Here is a 27,000-nt window from a genome sequence, read left to right as displayed (position 1 = left end):
AAACTTTTTTTTAATATCCCTGGGAAGGTCAATATCAAGTTATATTATCTTGACATATACCATGTTTTCTAGAAATTTGACCTGCCTTTTATATGTATCCTATATTTTTCTCCTAGTTTATTTTACTTTCATATTTTTCAGTAGAAATCTGGTGTTATCTCATCCTGGTTAGTCATAACTTTGAAAGTTCTAACTTGGCTTTGAGTACCAAAAATATCATTTTATAAATAATATTTTTAAGAAAATAGCACTGATTTTTTTCACTGAAATATGAGTATATACACTGCTCCTTTTCTAGTAAACATCAAATTTAAACAGGCATCTCATTCTGATGATCTAGAAGAGTCTACCTGATGAAACTTTTAATATTATTATTCAATGATTTTCCAAATGGTCTTAAGTTATATGATTTACAAAATGATTCCTTTGAGTCATAGAAGATAAAGTCTGAGGACCTTTCCAGAGAAGGCATTAATCAAATATACATATTTGTTACTGAAATTAAAAGACAACCCTAAAGTCTACAGAGATGCTTTCGTGAGGGGAATGTGATGTTTCTCTATCAAGTGGTTACGTCAGAGGAGGCTTGGAAGAAGGAATTCCACCCCTTACCAACAAATATCCAAAAGTCTTTAAAATACACATGATCTTGTTTTAAAGAGTTTAGGTATATTTCTAGAGCTTTACTTCCCCAGAAGAAAAAAATTTTTGCAAGGAGAAAATAAAATCTTGCTTATTCACATGCAGTCTAAAGGCAGACAATAAAAACCAATGTGGCCTACCAAGAGACAAGCTCTTTGATTTACTAAATATGTCTTTATCATCTAATGCCTATTTTAGCTATTCTTTGATAATCTCTGTGTTTTGCATACCTACAATCTTGACAATTTTCATTGCTTTTGTGGTATGATGATATCACACAGATATTGAAACTTTAAAATGAAAACATAATCAAGCAGGGTACTAATCCAGCTTAAAAACTGAGTCAGCTAACCAAACTGTACTCACAAACATGGTGAGTCACTTTGGTGGAAAACAGCTGTGACCTTTTTTTTGGGGGGGTGGGGACAGTGAATTGCTTTTCCACTACATTGGCTAAGACGTCTCAAACCCAAGCTTTCAGGATCTGGTGTAAAAAGCTATGGTGTGACTGCATTTACTGAATAGTATATACTTTGAACAACAATAAGAGAGTCTACTTTTGTTTCTCATATGGATCTAGAGCAGCCTGTTGACACAATGGTCTGGTGGCAGAGCATCTAGGATAGCCCACTCACAGTTTTTGTTTCTTTGCAAAGATAATTAAAAATGCCAGCCTATGCTCTTGTTCACAGGAAGACAGAGCAATATGTCATTAAGAAAAGAGACAAAATGCCTGTCTTTCTGCTATGTTGGAAAAAAACCAGAAACGTAGTCACACTTAACAGTGACAACCATCTCTCTAATATTCCCTTCCTTTACATGAGGCTGAAATTATACTTCCTTGACTCTGTGTCTTAAATTTAAACACAGAATTTAATATATAATGATCATTTTACTGTCATTTAAACCAAAAGTAGTCAGCACACAAGTAAAAGTCAAATATGATAAAAACTTGACGATCTTGTTATCCCAAAATGGTACCTAATTTCTAAGAATTTCTGTTCAGTTGGTCTGAGGCTTTGATTCAGAATAAAAATTTCCTACTTTATAATTACACACTTGTGATTGTTCAACAATTTATTTCCACTTACAAATCATGCCCTAGCTAGGAAAATAATGCACAAGGGCTTTTAGCAACTGGAAAGTTATTTGATTGCAACTCCTTTGCAAATATGAATTCTATAGTTAACTGTAATCAGCAACCTTTTGAAAGCCTCTTATGTGCTTAAAATCAGGCTTCCTAGAGCCTGCATCTGTCATAATTGGGTTTCTGAAGTCTATATAGCTCACTTCATTTGCCTTCTGTGTTCAGATTCACAAGAGAAAAATAGTGTTTATTAAAAGCAAAGAGGAAGAGGGAGAAATCACAATATGCAGCAATGTGAACAAATAAATCTTTTCCAAAATGTCCACCAATGTTTGTGCTTGCTGTATTCTGTTGTTTATTTCAGCTGCTGGTGGGGATCATCCAGGCGGCCGAGCTGCCCGCCCTGGACATGGGGGGCACATCTGATCCCTATGTGAAAGTATTCCTGCTGCCTGATAAGAAGAAGAAATTTGAGACAAAAGTCCACCGAAAGACCCTTAATCCTGTCTTCAATGAACAATTTACTTTCAAGGTATTGTTTTATGCTTACTAATAATTTTTCCTTCATTGTTTCTGATGAAAGACTGATCCTATCCTGCCACATACATAGATGCCACATGACTGCTTGTTCAGAGATCAAAATTATTCTAATCAAAATATTTAAAATTCTTATTTTCCATCCAGGGAGGATTTTACATTGCATTTAGATTTAGCCAAAGTCAGGATTCAGCTCAGCCATCTCAGAACAGAATACAGACTAGAATTTTTTTTTTTTTTAAGATTTTATTTATTTATTTTTAGGGAGGGAAGGGAGGGAGGGAGAGAGAGAGAGAGAGAGAGAGAGAGAAACATCAATGTGTGGTTGCTGGGGGTTATGACCTGCAACCCAGGAATGTACCCTAGCTGGGAATCGAACCTGGGACACTTTGGTTCCCAGCCCGCGCTCAATCCACTGAGCCATGCCAGCCAGGGCAGACTAGAATTTGACTAAGATGTTATATTCACATCGAAAAAATGAGGTCGGCTTCAAATGTGCACCAACAGGCTTGAGTACTTTTCCCTCTATAAAGCCAAAGAATTAGTGAATTAGTTTTTTAAGTTTAAAAGTTCCTGTTGCAGTCACAGAATGAGATAAGCCCTGCCCATTGTTTACACAGTACAAAGCAATGTTATTCTCATTGCAAATGTCTGTGTGCACACTGGCTAGCTGAGCCCTCCGAAACCCTTCTTCTTCTTAACCTATCAGTACACAGAAGGGAAACACACTGTTTTTATGTATTTGCAGCATTTCCCCTTTACTCTAGGCTCTTCCCTGGTGTTCTTCATCTTGTTGAAACACCTCAGTTGGCAAACAATGACAGAGGCATTCTGGCCATATAGTAACTCAGCAGGGAAATGCGCCCTTCAGGCCTGGGACATCTCTGCATACCCGAGTTCTGTGGCTCTTGTCTATAAGTCATGCATAAAAATAGTTCTTTCATGGGTATATTAATATGTGAAAAAAATTAATGCATTACTTACAACAATACATTTCTGAGAAATGAGATGTGACTGTGCCAGTAGGCTGACTCAGAATCACCTGTCGGTCAGCCAGCCATAGAGAAAGCTTGGGCCTCACGTTAGCCAACATTCTGGTGTAAAAGAAACGGGCAAGACTGAGGCCATGAGTCATTGTTTAGAACTTTGTTCCCAATTTTACAGAAGAGCAGTGTCTTATCACTTTGAAACTTTTGAGTTTTTAAGACAGAATTCCCTAATGTAAATAATCCTATTAAAAATCTAGTTTTCTATACTGAGGATAGTTAATGTACAATAGCAGTAAAAACATTCCAGAAATACTTAACTTATAAAGAGTTAATCACTATGGTCAACATACCACAGGACATAAAATAAAAATAAAACAAAAAATATTGCAAGTTATATTTACAATCATTTTATTTGATCTATGAATCTTAATTTAGGTTAGTTATTTCTAACCACAATAATAGGCAGATTCTTACATTATTTGAAATATTAGGGGAGCTCTGTTGTTGTTTTGAGTGACCTATATGTTATTTCTTTAAAAATATATATGATAATAAGTTTATTAGTAATTTCCCTGATGTCAAGAAGGTTGACCAAATCAAAATCCATCCAAAGTACAATGTATTTTGATACACTCAAGAAATATGCCACTGTGTCTAAAGAATTGGTTAATTTATCCATTAGGCATCATAGATGATGCATCTTGAAATGCCAGTAGGTAATACAATACAGAAATAGAAGAATAGAGTTTGAAGAGGATAGGCTTTAAAGAGTGAGTTCACATCCACTTGACAGGAACTCTGCATGTCCCACATAAATGCTGCTTCTTTTCCCCAAAACTCCCCCTGAAGTGCTAACTCATCATTCAAGTGATAAATAGTAGGTGCCTACCATATGCCAACAGTGTGCTAAATACCTTACATGTTCATTCAGCCTCCACAGCCCATGATTTAGGCACTGTTATTATCACTACTTGATAGGTGAAGAGGCTGAGGTTTATCTACTTGCCTCAGTCCCTTCAGCTGAAAGGTGGGGAAACCCAGGCCCAGCCCCCTTTGACCCTAAACCCAGGCTTTTGACTGCTGCTACATCAGTACAATCACACAAAAAAAAATATAAATAGATTTCACAAAGCAGATGAAATTTTCAAGAGTTTATCTCTACTCTAAAATTTCTTATTTCTTCCTTTGAAATTCAACTCTTTGAAAGGGTTTTTTTTTTTCCTTATAAAATGGAAAAGGCATCATGACTAGGTCTTAACTGTAGTATTTTCATCAGATTCCAAATAGATAATGAATGACAGAAAATAAAAAATCTTTGGAGAAACTAAAATTTCTTATACATATATGATCAAATAATCTTCCTTCTCCTTTCCTTCTTAATATATAGAGCTAATTGTGAAATGATTGCTAGAGCATAAGAGAACCATTTACACTGATAAAATAATAGAAAGTGTATGAAAATTGATCAAACCTTTAATACAAGTCTAAACAATTTCTTAATTTGGCATTTCTATCTAGTTACTGAAATGGAGCTCACTCAGATTTCACAGCTTTCCCTGAATATTAAAAATGTCACTAATACACCTTTCAACCCATAGCATCTGTCCCAGACACACTTGAACAGCTGGAGAATTCATCAGTTCTTGGCCTTTTGCCACCACTCATCCTAAAGAATGTCACACCTAAGAATGAACTTCAAGATCTATATTATAATGTGTCCCTGAAATTCAAAACATCAATTTTCTAGTCAGCTCTTGTCAATCGGTAAATTATTTTAGGGAGTAGGTGAGGCATCCTGTGAATTTAATTTAAATCCTTTCAGACTGCTAGAATAGCTTTTAATAAGTTACTGCTGTGTTAAAATATGGCATCCAAGAGGCTTGAAAGTCATCTACCCCTGAATAAGAAGTCACATACTGGCAATGGAACGAATAGCAACAATGACATAGTCTACAAGAAAAACTTATTTTGTTTTGTTTTGTCAAATCAATTGGCTTGGTTTATTCTGGTATGACTCTTGAAGTGTTTATAGCATATCTAATAGTAGAATCCATTACAAATAATGCTAACAGCTTCCAGAACCTTGGGATCAAGTGATAAATTACTAAGGGAAGTCCCCATTTTTTCCCAAGTAATTTAAGCTGAAAGCAGTTAGTCAAATGATCCAATTTGAGAAAATATCAAAAGCATAATTATCTCTCTGATCTGTTTACCCAACATAAATATCAAAATTAAATACTGTAACCAATTAACACATTCTAAGCATTTTTGTGACCACACGTTTATCCTCATCTCTTTTCCTTTAGGTGCCGTACTCAGAATTGGGAGGCAAAACCCTGGTGATGGCTGTGTATGATTTTGATCGTTTCTCCAAGCATGACATCATCGGGGAATTTAAAGTCCCCATGAACACAGTGGATTTTGGTCACGTAACTGAGGAGTGGCGCGATCTGCAAAGTGCCGAGAAGGAAGAGGTAAGAAAAACAATAGCATTTCTAATGTGACACAGTGTAGTGTACTTGCCAGTTCTACTCACATAACAGCCCATTGTGAGATGCTCTTTCCAAAGAGTGATGTGGGTGCCCAGCTGCTGACAGCTGGCAAAATAGGGTCAGAAGATTGCATAACCTCATTAAAAAGTATACAGGTCTTCTGGGCGTGATTTGAGAGAAAGGAGAAAAGTTTGTGTACAAGGTCTATGGACAGCTCCCTGAAGAGACACAGACACACACACACACATGCATTTGTGAAATGCCCTTCACACACCTACTTCCTTAAATAGACAGTAAAATATCATCCTATTATTTGTATTTTGCCACAATCATTCTCTATTTCTACGCAGATTAGGCTGTTATTAGATAGGAATAAAATGGCGCCTTTCCCTTGATTATTTCTGTACAGCACACACTTCACCATTTCTCCTGAAGATATCAGAGTGTGATGGGTGAAACATCGAGTATAGCTCACAAAGGCTGATATTAAATCCATTTTTTAAATGACTCACATTTTTATAGTAGTCTTCACATTGTTCTCTCTCAGTTTGAATAATTTAACCCAGGATTTTTCTGTGATTTAAAAAGGGAAGTTCAATATCCTTAGTGCATTTAAACTGTGTAATAATCAATTCTATTTGATTATGCTATGCCTGCCTGGCACTAGCATTTTTCTGTGAGAATGTCTCAATAGGCCAGTACCAGAAAAGCAAACAACTCTTAGCTTCTCTGAACTCTTAAAGCAATGCCTTTTGCAGCCTTTTAAGATTCCTAGGGTTCCGTAGATGTGGTCCCTTCAGGGCCAACAGGAACATGAGGGAGTGGCCCAAGCCTTCAGAGACTGGGCCGAGCCCATCACCTGGGAATCCTCTCAGCCTGAGCTTTTCTGTGACCAGTATAATGACATGAGCTTTTAGAACATACTTGTGATTGCTATACTGAAGCTGAATTCTGTTAGTGCTCTAAAGTTACTTGGTTGTACAAAAGGAATCAAAATTATTGGAGTTAAGCTCTGCTTTCTTTTTGTGAAGTGTGTGTGTGTGTGTGTGTGTGTGTGTATATATATATATTATATATATAAAACTTAACCAAACAAGTTAGCCAAAATTAGATTCTGGGATACTGAGACAGATTTAGCCTACTGTGGACCTTCTAGAACAACCCAAGGATAATACTGAGTTTTTAAATTTTTTTAAAGATTTTATTTATTTATATTTATTTTGAGAGAGGGAAGGGAGGGAGATAGAGAGAGAGAGAGAAACATCAATGTGCGGTTGCTGGGGGTTATGGCCTGCAACCCAGGAATGTACCCTGGCTGGGAATCAAACCTGGGACACTTTGATTCCCAGCCCACGCTCAATCCACTGAGCTACGCCAGCCAGGGAGTTTTTAAATTTTATGATTTTGATAAGCATTTCTTCCCTATGAGTAAACGAATATCAACTTTAAATCAAGCATCTGTATGAAAAGAAAAACATGCAATCATTCAATCATAATGTTTCTAATTGTTTAACAAAGCAGTGAGCTGTTTCATTGAGCATTTATATTTTACTGAAATGTTTGGCTCTGTAAATTCTTAACAGCTTGGCAGGAAGGGGGAGGGGAAGGGAGAGGAGGGGCAGAAGGAATTGGTGTAAAGTGGGACCTCAACAAATATTTATTAGCTAATCAATATTTATTGACTAGTTTTTGGTTGGCTTCTTTGAATATCAGAATACAACCTACTTGTGTTTCACACTGCCCACACAGCCAGCCTGCACAGCCCACACTACTGACCCACACTTAGTAACTACCAAGTGGCCTGGAATTCCAACATCACACCCCCAAGTTCCTGAGTGTAGGGGGTGTATGCCATCAAGCAGTTTTCTTCTTTCAAAAGTTCTTTGAATATAGGCAGAGTTTGAGGCTTGACACTAAGCTGACAGGTTTAGTTGGATTCTAGAACCTAGAAGTTTAGGCTGATTGCCAAAAGAATCAAAAAAAGTAGAATGAGTCAACACTACTTCTGTTTTGTGGAATTTAATGTGGTCTCATTTTTCTCCCTCACTCCAATCTTTGCCTTGCTTTTTGCCAGCTAGGCTGATTTCTGGAAAAAGTTCTGTGTTTAAAAATGAACACTCCTGCCCTGGCCAGTGTGGGCCAGTTGGTTGGAGCATCATCCCATAGGCCAAAGCATTGTGGGTTTGATTCCCAGTCAGCATACATACCCAAGTTGTGGGTTCAGTCCCCAGTAGGGACATATACGAAAAGGCAACCAATCAATGTCTGTGTCTTTCTCTTTCTCTCTTTCTTTCTCTCTTTCTCGCTCTCTCCCTCTCTCTCTCCCTCTCTCTCCCTCTCTCTCTAAAAGAAATGAAAAAAATTTCCTCAGGTAAGGATTAAAGATAATAAAATTTCAAAACTAAAACACTTCTGGCTTTCAATCATGACCAATCCATTTACTAGCTCAGAGACATTGGATAAGTCAGTTTAGCCCTCTAAAACTCCATTTTTTAAAATCTAGAAAGTGCCTAAAATTACCTACTCCTTATTTTACAGATTAGGTGTACTAGAGTATTATGTTCTAGTATATAATGAGTGCTCAGTAAACAAGAGCTCTCTTACTCTTTCTTCTTGACCAATCTTACTGTTCTCTTTCTGTTTTCTCATCTCCCTATTCATGCTCTTATTTCCCCTTTATATATCTGTATCTACTTCTCTGTTCTTTTTCTTATCACCTTTGTGCTTATTGAATGTCTCAGTTTTTAATGGGAAATAATTCTACAATCACATTTTTAAATGCTGTAGTTTTTCCTCTTTGCTATCTACTTGGGGATAGTAATTTTTGGTTTTCAGCTGAGTGACTATTTCCTTTTATCATGATTGAGAAAACTTCATGAAATAGATGTCTAGGTTACAAAGTATCATTGGATGACTAGGGCCAGGTATAAACTTTCTCATAATAAATGAAGTAGGATTCCAATTATATTTTGGGCATTCCTTACCTGAAAGCATGCTTATTGATTTTAAAGAGAGGGGAAGGGAGGGAGGAGAGAGAAACGTCAATGTGAGAGAGAAACATCGATCAGTTGCCTCTCACACGCACCCCAACAAGGGACAAAACCCACACACAACCCAGGCACATGCCCTGACTGGGAATCAAACCCACGACCTCTCAGTTTACAGGTCAATGCTCCAAACAGTGGAGTCACACCAATGAGGGTTCCAATTACATTTTATAGCTAAAGAATACATATACGTTCACTGATATGTGCTCTACCTTTCCATACTACCATTTACTGCAGAAAATCATAGTTGTGTGAATAAAGTCTTAGATTGACTTTAGTTCTCATGATTTTAAAGAAATTATTTTTCATTTTACATGTATAATTCTGTTCATGACTTTAGTTTTCTTCTATCTAACAGTGCTAAATTTTATTTTTAATGTCCAGAATTCAAGAAACAGCTTTGGAATCTAGAAACTGAACCACTATTGTAGTCTACTCAGGTAGAAATTTGGACTTGAACTGGTTAAATCCAATGCACTAAATCCAAACCTGTGATTGTAAAAGAATGGGTTAGGGTTCTGTTGCCAGAAAGTTGAAAAATATGAAAGTTATAAGATGATGAAGCAGTTATGCAGGTGAAAGAACTGTGTATCATTTCAATGATCACTTAAATGTGCAAGCAATTTAGGAAAAGACGGGAGGGAGCCTTTTCTGAAAGTGACTAAGCATACATGTAAAACAGGGTATTGAAGAGATAAGCTATACCAGGAAGAATATTAACAAGCACACAGCTCCCACTGTCAGATTCTAGCTCCTGGTGAGAACATCTCTGCTGAGGTTTCCATTCTGACTTAATCACCTTTCTGTATACAACATAATCAAAGCCACCTCACCAGCTAGGGTTCACTGGCCATTTTTATGTTGCTTGACCAGCCACTTTTTCTGCTTCTACCTCCCCACCTCTCAACAGACAAATGTGGAATTTGACCTTGCAGGTAACTGAGAGACAGTTACATATAAAATTGTTTTATTAATATTGTCCTTCTCAGTTTAGGGCCTCAAATCATTCTTTATAATCAGTATATATAGTTCTTTCATTGTGCCACCCACAAGTTGAACCTGAAACCAACCTTCAGACTTCTCATATAATTCATTCATTTAATGTTTACTTAATTTCTTCAAATGTTACAATCAATAGCTATGCCTCCATCTTCTTTTTTTGTAAACTGTCTGTGTCCTGTACCTGAGTCAAGTACCTCTTCAAAGCATTTAGTATTTTGTCTCTATTTTTTATCCCCCACCTTCCAATACTACTTCTTATATTACTATTTTTATCTTAGTATTTTGTTCTTTTTTTAGTATTTTGTTCCTATTTTAGGGGCTTTTTTTATTTTACTATTTTGTTCCTATCTTGGTATTTTGCTCCTATTTTTTATCCCCATGTCTTTCAGTACCACTTCCTATTTCAAAAAAAACCCAAAAAACAAAAAAGCAACATAAGGAACAGATACCACCAGAATACAACTTGAGTCCTTTTATAAAAATTTTTCTTAGCAAGTCTATCTCATAACTTGACCAATACTGTTTTGTCTCCATGAGAGAACAGAGACAATTCTGCTTTGTATAGAATTCATTAAAGACTGGTTTTTAAATGAGATTCTATAATCCAGCGCAAATGGGAAAAAAATTGATTGCTGAATTAAAACAAGTTGGGGCATATTTAATTAGTATCCAAGCACAAGGGAAGAGAAGCTACTATAGTGCCTTAAAAGAAAATCAATTTTGTAAGAAATTTTCACATTTTTAAGCCTAATTAGAAAAACATTTGCTTCACAGAAAAACATTTGGAGAATGCATACTCAATCAAATGGCAAAAGTTTTTTAGCTTCCAATGGTCAATTACCTGATGCTTCTTTGGAATAAGTTAAACTCATTATTCCTCATTGCATTACTTTGTGCAAAGACCATGAAAGAACTGATGCCATTTCTCAGTACACTCAGCAGTCGGATGGTAGCTTATGCCCTCCAAGAACAAGCATACAACAAATCAACACCCTGAATGGAAATTCTTATAAAAGGTTAACTGTTGGAACATTAAACATGGGTACAAGTGAGAACCTTCCTCATCATTTACAATCTATCATATTAGAGAAATGCAACAAAGACACTGATTTCAATCAACAACATTCCAGGAAGGCTCCATCTGGCAGGGATGTTTCTCACTAAGAGATCAAGCTTGATCACAGAGGCAAACACACAACAGGCAAAAATACATTTGAATGAATAAATTAATGGATGAATGAATGAAGAGAGGTGATTGTTACCCTGGGAGAGATGTTTCAAAACATACTTTTTAAAATTCATGTTAATAATAGTGATCACGTTGTTTTACAAATGAAGTCTCAAATATTCCAAAAGCCTGTGAATAAGAATATCTTAGCACCCAACAATGAAAATGGTTTAGTACCTTTTTGATTTTTTGGTTTGTTTCTTTAAAAAGAGAAGCAGTATAGATGCTTAACAAAATCATTCTTATTGTTTTTGTTGACAGTCATGAATATGATGATAGTTTTTCCTTCTTTCTTTTTTTTAATTATAAAGGGTTATTCAGTATCTCCTCTCTCTAACCCATCTTCCATCCTGTTTCCGTGATGCACAGAAACTTGGGACTTAGCTTAATTTAACTTTTATTTAAAGTTAAGATTTAGTTAAAGCTATGATGTAATTCTCTGCTTACATCATGGAAATGTACCCGGAGGGAAATACAGAAGAAATCAATTACAAGGACATTTCAGATAATCTGAACAAAATCTAAGTTTATCATACCTAGTCAGATTTATAATAATATAGTAGGTAAGATATAATAATACTAAATTGTTTTAAAGTATATGAAGACCATGACTTATTTTTGCATACTTAAGATTTTTATGTCCATTTTGTGGAACTGGAACATAATGATTTTCAACTATTACAGAAGTTGCATTTGATTTTTTTGATATGTCTTTGGCTATAACTATAATTTACTTGATTCCGAGTGACTGGAATTTTAATCATCAATTATAACTATTGTTATGCATAGTAAGTACTGTCTGCTTCATGATGTGGTTGCTAAGAACATCACAGGAAAAAGGAATATTTTAAATTATTCTTAAAATATCCTTCTAGGGGCATCTAACCCACCTCCCACAGGCTGCATGTGGTCCAGCATAACTATGAATGCAGCCCAACAAAAAATTGTAAATTTATTTAAAACCTTTTTTTGTCCATCAGTTTTTGTTAGTGTTTGTATATTTAATGTGTAGCCCAAGACAACTCTTCTTCTTCTTGTGTAGCCCAGAGACACCAGAAGGTTGGACACCCCTGCTAGGGTGTAGGACTGTAATTTGATTGCCTTTCTAGTTAAAAAGACTTTTCAGGAACAGATGAATTAAACCAAATTCTTACTTCAATTAGTTTCTAAGTGAAAACTTAATATCCTCTTATTTTTATTGTGAATTCCCCAAAAAGTAATATAAATTTAGACTCTAATTTAAAGAATTAAGTGATAGGAGAGGGATGAGTGGGTGGGCTGGAATGGGAGTAAAAGGCAGAAAACTGTACTTGAACAATGATTAAAATAAAATTTAAAGAAATTAATTCAAGTAATTTAAAACATGACATTCTAACTATAAAAAAAAAAAGAATTAAGTGATAGGAGAGACACTGGGCATTTTCTGAATGCCCTTTGATAAATATTCCATTGTTCCCTGTTGTCATACCTTAACCTGCTATAATACCTTTCCCTTCACAACTTTGACCACCCAAAGGCCTGTGTTTCCAGCCCTGCTTCCTTGTTTCCAAACCTCATTTTCATTAAAGTTTTCCTTAGCTTTTCCACCTAAGCTATAAACACAAATAAAAGCTACCATTTACTGAGAGTCCACTGGGTGCCAAACAAAAGTAATTCTCATGACATCCTTTAAAACTGTCATGGTTAAATCTGCTTTACAGAATGAAGGGAAACAGACCTGAAGTGCAGGAGAGTCTAAGTAATTTGTCCAAGTTTATACAACCAATGCCAGAGCTGAAATTCAAATACAGATCTGAAGCCCACAGTCTATTTCATCATAACATCTTCCTGAAAAGCAGTGTTTCTGTCTTTCAGCAAAGGAAGGAAGGAAGGAAGGAAGGAAGGAAGGAAGGAAGGAAGGAAGGAAGGAAGGAAGGAAGGAAGGAGAAGGGAAGGGAAGGGAAGGGAAGGGAAGGGAAGGGAAGGGAAGGGAAGGGAAGGGAAGGGAGGGGAAGGGAGGGAAAAAACTGAGAGCATACTGAGACAAAAAAAATGGCTTAAATGAAAGAACAGATCAAAGCTCCAGAAAAAATACAACTAAGCAACAAAGAGATAGCCAACCTATCAGATGCACAGTTCAAAACACTGATTTTCAAGAAACTCACAGAAATAGTTGAGTATGGTCACAAATAAGAGGAAAAAAATGAAGGCTATGCTAAATGAACTAAAGGAAAATATACAAGGAACCAACAGTGATGGGAAGGAAACCATGACTCAAATCAATGGTGTGGACCATAAGGAAGAAAGAAACATTTAACCAGAACACAATGAAGAAACAAGAATTCAAAAAAATGAGGAGCGACTTAGGAACCTCTGGGACAACTTTAAGTGTTCCAACATCCAAATCATAGGAGTGCCAGAAGGAGAAGAGGAAGAGCAAGAAATTGAAAACTTATTTCAACAAATAATGAAGGAGAACTTTCCCAATCTGGCAAAGGAAATAGACTTCCAGGAAGTTCAAGAAGCTCAGAGAGTCCCAAAGAAGTTGACCCAAGGAGGAACACACCAAGGCACATCATAATTACATTAGCCAAGATTAAACATAAGGAGAGAATCTGAAAAGCAGCAAGAGAAGAGGAGACAGTTACCTACAAAGGAGTTCCTGTAAGACTGTCAGCTGATTTCTCAAAAGAAACCTTACAGGAAAGAAGGGGCTGGAAAGAAGAATTACAAGTCATGAAAGGCAAAGACCTACATCCAAGATGACTCTATCCAGCAAAGCTTTCATTTAGAATGGAAGGGCAGATAAAGTGCTTCCCAGATAAGTTAAAGGAATTCATCATCACCAACCCCTTATTATGTGAATGTAGAAAGAACTTATCTAAGAAAAAAAGATAAAAAATATGAACAGTAAAATGACAATGGTTATTAACAACTGAACCTAAAATAAAAACAAAAACAAAAATGAACTAAGCAAACAACTGGAACAGGAACAGAATCACAGAAATGGAGATCACCTGGAGGGTTATCAGCAGGGGAGTGGGAAGGGGAGGGAGGAAGAAAAGGTACAGAGAATAAGTAGCATAAATAGTAGGTAGAAAATAGGGGAGAGTTAAGAATAGTATAGGAAATGTAGAAGCCAAAGAACTTATATTTATGACCCATGGTCATGAGCTAAAGGGGAGGAATGTGGGTGGTGGGGGTGGTGAGCAGGATGGAGGGGAATAAAGTGGAGAAAACTAAGAAAAAAAAAAAGAAAAGAAAACACTGAGGCAAACTAGTTTTTCATTAGTTTTTGGCTTTTTTTTTTTTGATTGGGGTGGGAATCTTAACATTTAGTCAGTTTTCTTAGACAACCTACAACTGGTTAACCTCTACATATATATTCTTCCTTTCAAATATAACATACAGCAAACACATACAACATAGCAAAAAAAGCAGTACTACCTGTAGCATTTTTATTTCTTCTTAATAATATTTCATAAATACTCAGGATGAATTTCTGTCCAGGATACAAAACCCTAAAATTCAAAGATACTCATTAACACAACCATGTTGTTCACTCATAAGTACTGAGGGATTTAATGAAGGAGAGTGATTTTGCTTTCCATTAAAAAAAACTTCATTAAATAGAATATAAATTTCCTTCACTTATTCAAGGCATATATTGATTATCTGTGAAATTAGCACTGTAAAATGTACAAAATAGATTAGGATTCACATGTGGGAAATGGTTATTAAATGCAGCACTGTTTTACAATGTAAAACATTATATTTGAAACATAGGTTTGTCTGATGGCAAATGAAATCCTCTTTTTTGGGTGGGGCTGGGGCTTTAGGAAGAAACCCACCATTTCCAATACTACTTAATAGTTTCAGGAGTGTTTTTCCTCTCACTGCAGGGCCAGTGATGGTCTTGGCACATGTCTTTCATTCACTACTGTCCACCCTTTCCAGGTTTCAAGTGCCTGAAGGCAAAGTGGAATAGCACCTAAGCTTTTGGGAAAGTTGACAGGAATCCTCTGTCAATCTGCTTCACCCAAAACAACCTCTGGCACTGCAGCCTCCTGCTAGCCTTTTTTCCTTCCTCTCCTCTTTATCTCTCTTCAGAGCTATGGAACAAATAAACTGTTTAGCTTACTTTTTTTGCTTCACATTAAATGTCCCCCCAGGTTGCTAATAACATGCAAATGTTTTCTCCCTGAGATGGACCACAGAGAGACTGTGTGCCAAGGGTGTACAGCTGGGTGCTCACTGGAGAGTCCTGTGGGCTCCAGGAGCTGGCAGACTCTTGGCCTTGGAAAACGCATGAGAACAGTGGGCAGTTGGCAACCCCGAACCCAGCAAAGTCAGCCTTGGGCAAACCGTCCACTTACACCTTTCACATGCTTAGAGGGCAATGTCCGTAAAGGTGATGGAGTTCACCCAAGAATGACCTCTGCTTTCAACAGCCTATCTGAAAGTACTTCTAAATCGGTGTTTTTCTTTTCTTGTGGAACATAATTGGTTTACATGCAAGAACGAGTTGCGGACTTGGGATAAAACTAGAATGTTAAAGATGAGCATTTCTGAGGGAAATGGAAGGGCCCACAGACAATTGCATAAGAGAAAAAAAAATTTAAATATTTCAAGTCTTCTCATTCTCTAAGCTGCACAATGCTCTGGAATGTGGTGAGAGGTTGTTGTTTACCAAAGTGAACCAACTGCTCTTCAGTTTAAGATGTTATTTCCACATGAATAAATCAATATTCTGAAAGGCCCTCCCCGGAATTATCACTTTCTGCTAGTATTTAAAGAGAAGAGTTGGAGGGACGTGCCTTTCCAGGAACCAGCACGATCTCAGGAATAGTTTGCTCTTAATTGTATCTCAGTGTCAAAAAATAAAAATAGAGTGAGGTTAGAATATTAAAATAGGTCAAGAGCCTGGAGTTTTTGTTTTTATTTTAGAATATATTTTTGGATAGCCTAGGTCATGTAAAGGGAGAGCAGACAGCCTTTAAAATGCTTGCCTGATGTAAAATCAACAGAAATGTTTAACTTAGACTCTGAGAAGAAATGTTTGCTTCTTTTTGAGGTCATTGACCTTCCAAGCACTATCATACCAACACTTTGTTTATATTGAGGCCAAGTTTCAAAATGACAGATTATGGAACCTGAGTGTCACAGTAAGATTGCCTACTTTTAGGAAAAAGATGCCACTTTTGTTTCTTTTTGGTAGATAATTTCCAAAATAATATTAACTGAAAAAATCAAGTAGGGCACAAACTTGCCTTTAACCTTATGTGAACTCATGTCCATTAAGTATTTGTATGAGCCTCACACTGTGCTAGTATGGAAGCTCCTTTGTTCCTCACAACACCACTCTGGGAAGACAGAACTAACATGAGGCCACATAGCTAATGGGAGGGCTAAAACTTAGACTTTGGTCTGACTCTAAAGGCACAGCCATCACTGTAGAGTCCTCTGAAAAACAGGTTATAGGGCCTTGCACACACTGTGCACATGCCCCACAGTTTGTTTCCCTTACTCCCAATTCTTGCAACTCCAAGGCCTCCACACGGTGCACCACACAATGCACCACACGGTGCAAAGAGAGGGCTGCAACACCCTGCCTTGATCTGATACCTCCCCCTCTTCCCAAGTCTCCTTGCTGCTCCCAAGCTTTTTGGGTCTGTCTCTCTATAACATAGACATATCTAAGAAGAATCTTAAATAGAATTCACGTGTTTCTGTTTCCAATTCTCTGTATTCACCATCCTCTGATTTGTCCCATCAATTATACTGCAAGTTCCTGGAAGGAGGAAATAATTGTTTCTATCTCTCTCATCACATTTCCTTATATCAGGTATGATGATGAACATGGAGTAGGACATCCACCTGTGTAATTATACCTAAAACACCAAAGATCCATAAAATATTAAAATATACTCCAGACAATGTTTAGTTAGGTATACTTAAACATAAGAGAAGTTTCTTTGCAAAACAAAATATCTTTGCATGCTTAGAGTTTTCTGAGCACCTATGTTTCATAAAACAATAGAAACTCCTTATTAGCACCCTATATGGAACATAAGATACTGAGCCCTGCAGAATTGTTCCATTTTTGTCATTACTAAAATAATTTTTAAAAAAACAATAAATCTGCCAAAAACACATGATTCCCTTCTAAAGTACTACAGTTTGAAATATGGCAAGGGCCTTCCTCCTAGACTTCCATTCCAAAACTCTACTTCTTACAAGTAAAAGAGACTCCCAGCCAAGAGGGAAGTGTAGGTGGATACATTTTGCCTCCTTGCACAACCAAAAGGTGGCCAACAAATTTAAAAACAAAAAACCAGAACTTCCAGAAAATTAAACTGCATGGCAGTCTGACAATGAAGGAGTAAAAGAAGAAATATTCATCCAGACTTGTAGGAGGGATGGAGATGGGCAACTGGGATGGCAAGGACTTGGGGCAAGGTGGCAGCTGGTGGACCCAGCAGGTAAGGCCTCAACTGGCAGTCCCACATTTGCCTGCGAATAAACCAGTGGAGTGAGATAGACCACATAACCCAGGGTTCCAGCATGGGAAAAGAAAACCTCAAAACATCTGGCTGTAAAAACCTATGGGGGTTGCAGTGACAGGAGAAACTGCCAGTCACTCAGGAGAATTTGTTGGAGAGACCCACAGGGTCTTGTGTACACTAGAATGTACACAAAATCACGATCCCAGGAATCAGCACCAGAAGGACCCAATTTGCTTGGGGGTAGTAGAGGATGTGACTGAAAGCTGGCCAAGAGGTAAGCAAGCACCATTGTTCCCTCTCAGACCCCTCCTCCACATACAGCACCACAAAGAAGCCAAGTGAGTTGCCCCACCTTGGCAAATACCTAAGGGTCCACCCTTGACAACATAACAGGTACACCAAGACAAAGAAATATGGCCCAAATGAAAGAAGAGATCAAAACTCCTGAAAAAGAACTAGGTGATAAAGAGATAGATAACCTGTCAGATGCAGAGTTCAAAACACTGGTAGCCAGGAAACTCACAGAAATAGTTGAGTATGGTCACAAAGCAGAGGAAAAAGAGAAGGCTATGCAAAATGAAATAAAGAAAAATACACAGGGAACCAAAAGTGAAGGGAAGGAAACTGGAACTCAAATCAATGGTGTGGACCAGAAGGACGAAATAAAGATTCAACTAAAACAGAATGAAGAAACAAGAATTCAAAAAAAATGAGGAGAGACTTAGGAACCTCTGGGACAACTTAAAGTGTTCCAACATCCAAATCATAGGGATTCCAGAAGGAGAAGAGCAAGAAATTGAAAACTTATTTCAACAAATAATGGAGAACTTCCCCAATCTGGCAAAGGAAATAGACTTCCAGGAAGTCCAGGAAGCTCAGAGAGTCCCAAAGAAGTTGACCCAAGGAGGAACACACCAAGGCACATCATAATTACATTAGCCAAGATTAAAGATAAGGAGAGAATCTGAAAAGCAGCAAGAGAAAAGGAGACAGTTACCTACAAAGGAGTTCCCATGAGACCTTCAGCTGATTTCTCAAAAGAAACTTTGCAGGCAAGAAGGGGCTGGAAAGAGGTATTCCAACTCATGAAAGGCAATGACCTACATCCAGGATTGCTCTACCCAGCAAAGTTTTCACTTAGAATGGAAGGGCAGATAAAGTGCTTCTCAGATAAGGTAAAGCTAAAGGAGTTCATCATCACCAAGCCCTTATTACATGAAATGTTAAAGGGATTTATCAAGGAAAAAGAAGATCAAAACTATGAACAGTAAAATGACAACAAATTCACAACTATCAACAACTGAACCTAAAGAAACAAAAACAAACAAAAAAAAAAAACTAAGCAAACAGAACGGGAACAGAATCACAGAAATGGAGATCACATGGAGAGTTATCATCAGGGAAGGGGAACAGGGAGAATGGGGCAAAGGTACAGAGGATAAGAAACACAAATGGTGGGTACAAAACAGACATGGGGAGGTTAAATCTAGTATGGGAAATGGAGAACCCAAAGAACTTATATGTACAACCCATGGACATGAACTAAGGGAGGAGAATGCTGGTGGGAGGAGGGATGCATGTCAGAGGGGGGTAAAGGGGAGGAAAAAAAATGTGACAACTGTAATAACATGACCAATAAAATATACATAAAAAATAAAGAAAAAGAAAAAGAGATAAAGAAGGGGGGGGAAACGCATGAGCTACATCTTACAAAACCAGAGTGACAACTCTGGTTAGTTAGTGACAACTAACACATGTTGCCTGGTCCTCAACTTACCTTTTTTTCAAATCCAAACATTTAATATTTTCTTTTCTTTTTTTTTAAAGATTTTATTTATTTATTTTTAGAGAGCGAAGGGAGGGAGAAAGAGAGAAAGAGAAACATCAATGTGTGGTTGCTGGGGGTTATGGCCTGCAACCCAAGCATATGCCCTGGCTGGGAATCGAACCTGCGGCACTTTGATTAATATTTTCAATAAATTGTAGAGCTCCCACCTAGTGATTTTTTCATTTCACCTTTTTATTAATATCTCAACCAATTCCACACACAACTTAGCCAAAGTCTTAAACACTTTTTACGCCAGGTCTGAACTATAGCAGATAACTAGCCTTTATTAAATGAGCAGTTGTAGTTGTCAATTAGGACTTTCAAAGCCTTGGATTGGTGGGTGCTAGACCTGGTTTCCCACATTGGCAACATCTCTACCTGGTGATTCCAAGAGACCTTCATTCTCACCGTGCCCCCCACAAAGCAACCTTCTTCAACCTGCTGGTTATGTTCCCTCTTCAAAAATGTCCTAACCTTGTAATTCTAATCATTGGTCCATTCTCTCAGGAGGAGAAATTTTTTGCAAATTTTATTTAAACCTGAAATAATTAAATACACCAGCTCAATTAAATATCACAAGCTGTGTTATAGATGTTATTAAGCCAAATTTACAAATGAGGAAACTGAGGTGCACAGAGGCTAAGAAATATGTCTAAAATTACATAACTGGGAAGAAATAACCAGACATTTAAATCAACGGTTTGCTTCATTCCAAAGTCCATGTTAATTACTATCTTTAAATTCCCTTACAGCAGGGACTTGACATCAAATTCCTAGCAATTGTTAGGAATTGTTCAAGAAAAGTATAGAAGACTCTCATAATTTACTTTTGAAAAAAAATGTACCATGTGATTATGGTGACCTTTTAACAAATGGATTGGGGTTTTTCCTGAGGAAGTAATTGGGATCAGAAAGATGTCTGTTATAATAGCATACTTGCAGTCTGAATTCTTGTTCTTCCTCTGTTGGTGTGGTGGAAGAGAGGAAGCCATTTATGCCAGTGACTGCCACTCCATATGCAACAGTGCTGAATTTGAAGACAGAAAAGAGGCAGACATAGCCGAAATTTCACAAGGGTGGTTTAGGCCAGCACTGCTGTTCAGGGGCATCTGGTTTGAGTCTCAGAGAAGTACGTACCAGGAAGTGTTGTACAAGTCACCAGGAGTGATTTCACAGAGGAACCCAGTACATGACAGCAAGGATCACACTTCCTTTCAGATCCTCATGTTCAGCATATGATGAATTCAGCATCCTGGGCTAGAATTTAAGTAACTGGGAGTGAAAACCAGGTCATCATGTGTAATTTCTACAGGAGAATAATGCTTGAGACACCAGGTGATCTCCTCTAAGTGGAACACAGAGCCACTTGCCCAGCCATTAGTCTGAGTGCCTGGATGAAAGGTGGGAAGCAGAGGTAGGGAGCGTACCAGGGGGAGGGAAGTGAACTATTTCTGTCCTGGCCCTGATGTGGCAACTAGCCACTTCCCACCGCCTTGCCCAGGCTCAGTACATCAGCCCCACCAGTGTTCTCTGAGAAAGTGCTTCAGGATGCCTCCTTTCCAGGTAAAATCACACATGCTTGACCTCAGAACTGAGAATGGAAATGATTCATTTCCTAAGTGCAAGTTCTTGTGTAGCCAAATAAAGATTTGTAAATGATAAGATAAAATGTCCCAAAGAATTTAAGACATCAGTTATTCAAACATATTCTGAGATTGTGAAAATTAAGAACCAATGTATCCTCATATGGAAACTACTAACTGACATCCTCCAGGCCTCATCTTTCCTATTAAAAAACTTCAGAGATTACTTACTTTCTTTCTTAAAAGGCTCAGTTTGGATTATTTTTCATGTCCCATTGATTTCAACTTTTGTTAATTCATATTTATCCCCCAAAATGTAGATCATTAACCAAGTGACCAGTTCAAGATTTACATTACTGTCCGTGTGGGTGAGCCAGAACATTGTTAACATGGCCTCATATGTGCAGGACACTTTCCTGTGCCCAGGGGCCCTCGGCTTCTACACCACCTCTCTCTTCCCTCAAAGCTCAGGCCTGTGGCAGGGCCGTTGCCAATCTGATTTGGGTTCTCATGATAGAAAAACCAGAATCTCTTTGTCTGAATGAGAAACCTGAGTAATGAATTTCATTAATTGGGGGCAAAATATCCATTTGAGTCAGCCTAGAGTGACCCTCTAAAGTCACTGAGGTCCAAATAAATAGAAAGGTGTTCAAACTGGGCCTGGAAGCCAAAGATGACCTTCCTGTCAGCGTTAAATGTTGAAACAGATATCTAAAAGAGCCTACCTCTCTGGAGAGTTTTTAAAAATAAGAATTGGGGCATGGATTTGTAGTCCTGCTTCAAGGTAAGGGAAGAGACAAGGTGATCTCTCCTAGGATCTAGGAGCCCTGTGATTTATCAAAGGTGTTTAAAAAGCAAAGCCATGAAAGAAAAAGAGCTGCAGCATCAATCTAAGTCAAGGCTTACATGTACTTTCTCATTTTTTTAACTTCTAATCTCTCCCTGCATTTTCATAGAACCTATCACAGTAGGATGTACTTTCTACAATTACTTTGACAAACAACAGTATCAGTGCTTTGGTTTTTTGTCTCTTTCAAAGTGATCAATTTTTGACAGTGAAAAAATAGCAGAAACGGATTCCTAAAGCTCTGGACTACAGTGATAGATTCGAGGAGCTCATTTAGCTGAGGGGGTTTCCATACATCAGCCAGCAGCTAACCTTCCTAAGCAAGTGCCCACAGGCTGCACACTCTCAGTGGAAACTTAGATCAATGTAATAAAACAATAGTCACCTCATGTTGACTTTCCTACCAGGTACCTTGTAAAAAGATACTGGGTTTAAAGGCAAAATCTCTTCTCTTATTTTTAATGAGGATTTCTTACAGCAAAAAAAAAAAAAAAATTCTATCCAGACATGTGAAATTTCACATTGTGAAGAGTTCTTGCAAACAGAAGCACTAACAAGGTGAGCCTCTGGCCTTCATATCTAAACTACACAGATATTCGTATTCACGGGTACCAACTTGCTCTAACATTTTCACACGTTACAATGAGCTCCATGTCCAATAATAAGAAAATGATTACATATATTACCACTTAGGGTAATACTGGACAGCCACTAAACATAATTATATGGAAAATGCTTCTATATGTTAAGCAGAAAAAGCAAAATATAATAATTTCTACATACACATGTTTTATTTTAGGTTTTAAAATATCTGCATATAAAGATAACTTGGGAGTTTATAAAAATTAGAATATTGTCTTAAGATGCTAAGATGATATTTTTCTCCCATTTTTAATATATATGTATAAATATAAATACACACACATATGCATTTGACATAACAAATGACCACTTTTTCAAACTTCAGCCTAGTATTTTCTGGTTTCAAAATAGGTTTGCTTTTTTAACTTCTCTACCATGAGTTTAAGAAAATGGGGGTAAACCCACATGATCCCTTCCTCATTCCCTCCTCCATTCCTAAGGTCTCTGCCAGCAATAATACACACTGAATGGGTTTCCATTTTAACTTATATTCAGCTGAGTTTTTCATTTCCTTTTCCCAGAATAGTTTGCCCTAGAAATTTTTCCACATATTTATTCCAGAAAGTAATTTAGCATTTTCCTTTAAGAAAGTAAAAAATAGGAAGTTCAAAATAGATTAATGTCCAAAAAGATGACCTAGAGCAGCCCGGTTGTGCTTGTGTGGGGTGGAGATGTGCAGCTTCACAGGTGTCTTACGTCACTGGGAAGGTGAGACCTCTGAACGGCTAAGAACAGCTGTGTGGCTGAATTAAGATCTTGACTGGCAAAGAGAAGTTTTTGTGCTAAATGTTTTTATGTCTTACAAAGGCTTGGGGCAATATAAAAAAATAAAGACTTATACCTTGGATTAATGCAGCAGAAAATACACTGTTGAAAGGTTTTCAACACCTTTGAGATACCATCACACGATCATATTGATCCAAGTAATTCCTTGAAGCACGGATTTTAAAACACTTGCATTTTTAATGCCAGATGAGTTCTGTTAGAAGTAGCCTTCAAATTTCCATTCCCCTCTCCTGGCCACTGCAGGAAACTCTTTGGCGGTTGGCAGCTTTGCTCCACTGAAATAAAACCTAGTAACCTTCGGCTATTCTGCTGGAATATCTGCATCTCACTAAAGTGTCTTCAGAGGGGAATCATGAGGCCTTGGGGAGACCAAACTATCTATTAATTTCTGCTAGACCTTTGGCCTGCTTCTGACAACCAAGGAGATGACTTCGTGGCTGGCTTACCAGAAGCGCAGGAACCGAGACCTGACAGTATTTCCTGTGTCGCTTTCTAAATCATAGTTCCTGCCTGTGACAGAGTATACTTACATGGTGGGGAAATACCATGTTATGGCAGAAAAGAAGAAAGCATATAACCTCCTTCTTGGTAGGTGTGGAAAAATAAACCACCAGGTACCGAACAAGAAAAATAAATACTGCTATGCATCTAATTTTATACTCCCCCAAACAGAACTTCTTATGAGCTTGCTATTGCCTTTTCAGTGCCAAGTTCAGGTCTATTTGTAAATGCCCACTTTGAATAATTAAAAAATATATGTAAAATCATTTTCATAAAACTTATAGCTTATGAAAAGCAGAGAAAAGGTTGCTGCTCATTTCATGCAAGGCCCATGACTTCCACATTGCATACTGATTTAGCGTGGCTGCAGAGAGGACTCGTGGAACAAGAAAGGTCTCCGTAGGCAGGCTGGTCTTGTTCAAATTGCCTCTGCCCTTCATGAACTGTGCAAACTTGGGGAAGTCAGCTATCCTCACATTGCTTTAATTTCCTTATGCAGAAAATGGAGAATACAAAGCCTCATCACACTGTTTATTACACCTCAATTAAATAAAAATCCTCATCATATTATAATGCCATGCAGTATGTGAAAATATTCAGAACTAGTAAGCATACAACAAATACTAGCTTTTCTCTTTTTCATTCCTCTACACACAATAACTAATTAATTGCATTAAATTTTCTACCACCTCTTTAAAATAGTAAGACCATAGTTATTCGTAAAGAAAGAAAACACATAAATCTTAAATCAATGTGCCATAATATATTTTCTTACAGGGTAGTCTAACCAAATGGGATAGAGATTTACTTGCCATTCATAGACAGTTCATTTTAGCATAATCGTTGAAAAACTCAACTACCTTGACTGTTTACAATGTCTGGCAGTCCAAACAACCTTTAGATCATACTGCTTTATCTCTGCATGCTGCAGTTGGGCTATTTAGTCTGTGAGGCCTATGACAAGCTACAGTTAATAAGTTTTCTGTGGTGTCAGAAGTAATAATATTAACATGCCGTTGTGAGTTAAATCCATTTTGTTTGGTGCACTGGCCTGCAAAAATGTGAGTGACATTCCGAAATAGGATGAGGCAGCAGCTGAGGACGAGCCAAATGGCCAGGCAGAATGAGATGCACTCACTAGTGCAGGGCAAGCATTTGGGGGCACAGGAAACATGGTGGAGGGGGGTTGTTTTACTTCATTTTGCCCTTTTAAAAATTATGAAGAGAGATTCTGTCTTGAGAGAACTAGAGATGTTTGACATCCTGGCTCCCTGTTTGGAAATGAAAGAGCATCTCCCTGCTAATCTCTGATTTCAAGTGTCTTCAACCCACAGATTTTTTCCTCTGCCCACAAGAGGCAGCTGATTGGTAATAGCTTTTAAGTGGATAACTGTCAAGTGGCATTTTAAAGTCCTAATGGTTGTAGGGTTTTTTTTTTCTCCAGAAACTGCTTCAGAATCCCCCACACACCCTGCCAATGGCACAGATAAATGTGCTATCTGTATACAACTAAAAGATGCATTTTGGACCCAGAAGAGAATATCTTAAGATATACCAGCAACTTTGGTGACTGGTATAATATCTTGTCTTTTTCCACTGGGGCTCTAATATTTCAACTGATGCAACCAGAAATCAAATTATGAGGCAAATGAAGATTTCCCTATTAAGGCGGTCACTATAGACAGGAACCATAGAATAGTTTATATTATATAGAACTTTTATACTACACTGTAGTATATAGACAGGAACTATATAGTAGTTTAATTAGGCTGTGTACATCCTCATACTATAAGTTTGACCATATAGTCCAAGCCACATCCTATAGTAATAAGTCCCTGCATGTAGTTATTAAGTTTTTTTTTCCATTCAGAAGGACTGTTGATATACCGCCCAATTTTTAAACTTGAATATAAAAGTTTCTCTATTGTAATAAAATTAAGAGCACTCTATTCTGGGCCGTGCATATTGTTTACTACCCACAGCCACCTCACACAACATATAAGTACTGTTATCCTCATATCACAAAGGCACGTGAGTGTTAAGTTACAGCCTCTACAAGTATTTTAACTCAGGTCCATCTGACCTCAAAGCCTCTGCTCCAGCTGACACAATCCCAAAGGCCATTGCTCTCTTTCTTTCAGCAGTCAATCTATTATATGTACTAATTGCTCATATAAGTTGCTTTAAGTTCTGTATGTTCTATTTATAATTGTCTAAAATGACAACATGCCAGCAAAGGAATGGCTCCTTTGTGGAAAATTTTTTGTTAATCTGATGATTCAATTCAACAAACATACAACTACAAATGACTCTATGTTGGGCCCTGGAGCTATAAAGAGGAATTAGACATTGTTGCTCCATTTCAGGAGGTCAGAGCTGATGAGAAGGAGATAATGCTGCATGGAAATAGGAAGTTTGAAAGAGATGATCAGAATGTGAGTCTGTAGCAGATTTGTGAAGGATGGTTAGAAATTCAACAGGTTGATCACAAGAACTTCCAAGTAGAGGGTGAGCCTTTGGAATTTAGGGAACAACAAGGTATCCAGACCTGGCTAGGGTCTAGTACATGTCCGTGGAGCATGACGGGGCAGGAAAACAAATAAGGGCAGTATTTAGGGCCTTGTGTGCAGACACACCGTTGGGAGCCCCAAGGATATTGCAGCTGCTGGCAACAGCATCAGTTGTATGGTTTAGAAGGCCGGTGCTTTGGCAGAACAAGGACGGACTGCAGGCCATCGCTTCCATTTCGGACGGTGTTACAGAGTCTGTGAAACTACAGGGCGGTGAAAATAAGCACTCAAATTTGGAAAAGATTTTAGGAAGCAAAGCTATAGAATTTTATTATTAATTAGCTAGAGGGGAAAGGGGTAGAGAACCCCTGGAAATTATTCCAATTCTAGTTTGGTTGACTGAGAAGTGAGCATACAGGGCAATAAATGAAATTACAGAAAGAGCCATTAATTTTAAGGAAAAAAACATAGTAAGTTCTATTTTGGACATGTTGAGCAAAACAGAGTTCCTTTTCATTTAAAATCATATTTACACCCTCTTTTTCCCTACAACTTGTTTAATTTAAATGCTTTATATGTAATATTTAATGTTCTAAATAGTACCTACCATACCCACAATCATCTAGCATGGCTTAATTTTTTTGATTCCACTATCTCCTTACTAGTCTAGTATTTTCCTAAATTGTTCATAAGTAAAGTCAAAAGCCATATACTTAAAAAATACTCAAAGGAAAAAATGTCCTGAAGAACAGAAAAATAGCCTTTATCCTTGCAGTTTAGGCTGGTATATTTCC

General features: G+C 37.5%; 1 protein-coding gene across 5 annotated transcripts in view; it reads left to right on the top strand.

Annotated features, from left to right (window-relative positions):
* The window catches only part of SYT1 (synaptotagmin 1), a 533,021-nt gene that overhangs the window by 391,657 nt on the left and 114,364 nt on the right, over nt 1-27,000 (top strand). For all 5 annotated transcript variants that reach the window (XM_028532572.2, XM_028532565.2, XM_028532571.2 and 2 more), the window contains 2 exons: nt 2,094-2,261; nt 5,562-5,729. In XM_028532572.2, the coding sequence (XP_028388373.1) occupies nt 2,094-2,261; nt 5,562-5,729 (336 nt within the window). The remainder of the gene's footprint in view (nt 1-2,093; nt 2,262-5,561; nt 5,730-27,000) is intronic.

The sequence above is a fragment of the Phyllostomus discolor genome, chromosome 2 (genome assembly GCF_004126475.2).
Source record: "Phyllostomus discolor isolate MPI-MPIP mPhyDis1 chromosome 2, mPhyDis1.pri.v3, whole genome shotgun sequence".
In the NCBI taxonomy this organism is placed as follows: domain Eukaryota; kingdom Metazoa; phylum Chordata; class Mammalia; order Chiroptera; family Phyllostomidae; genus Phyllostomus; species Phyllostomus discolor.
The sequence above is the reverse complement of the archived record's forward strand: the minus strand, read 5'-3'. Positions and strand labels throughout refer to the sequence as shown.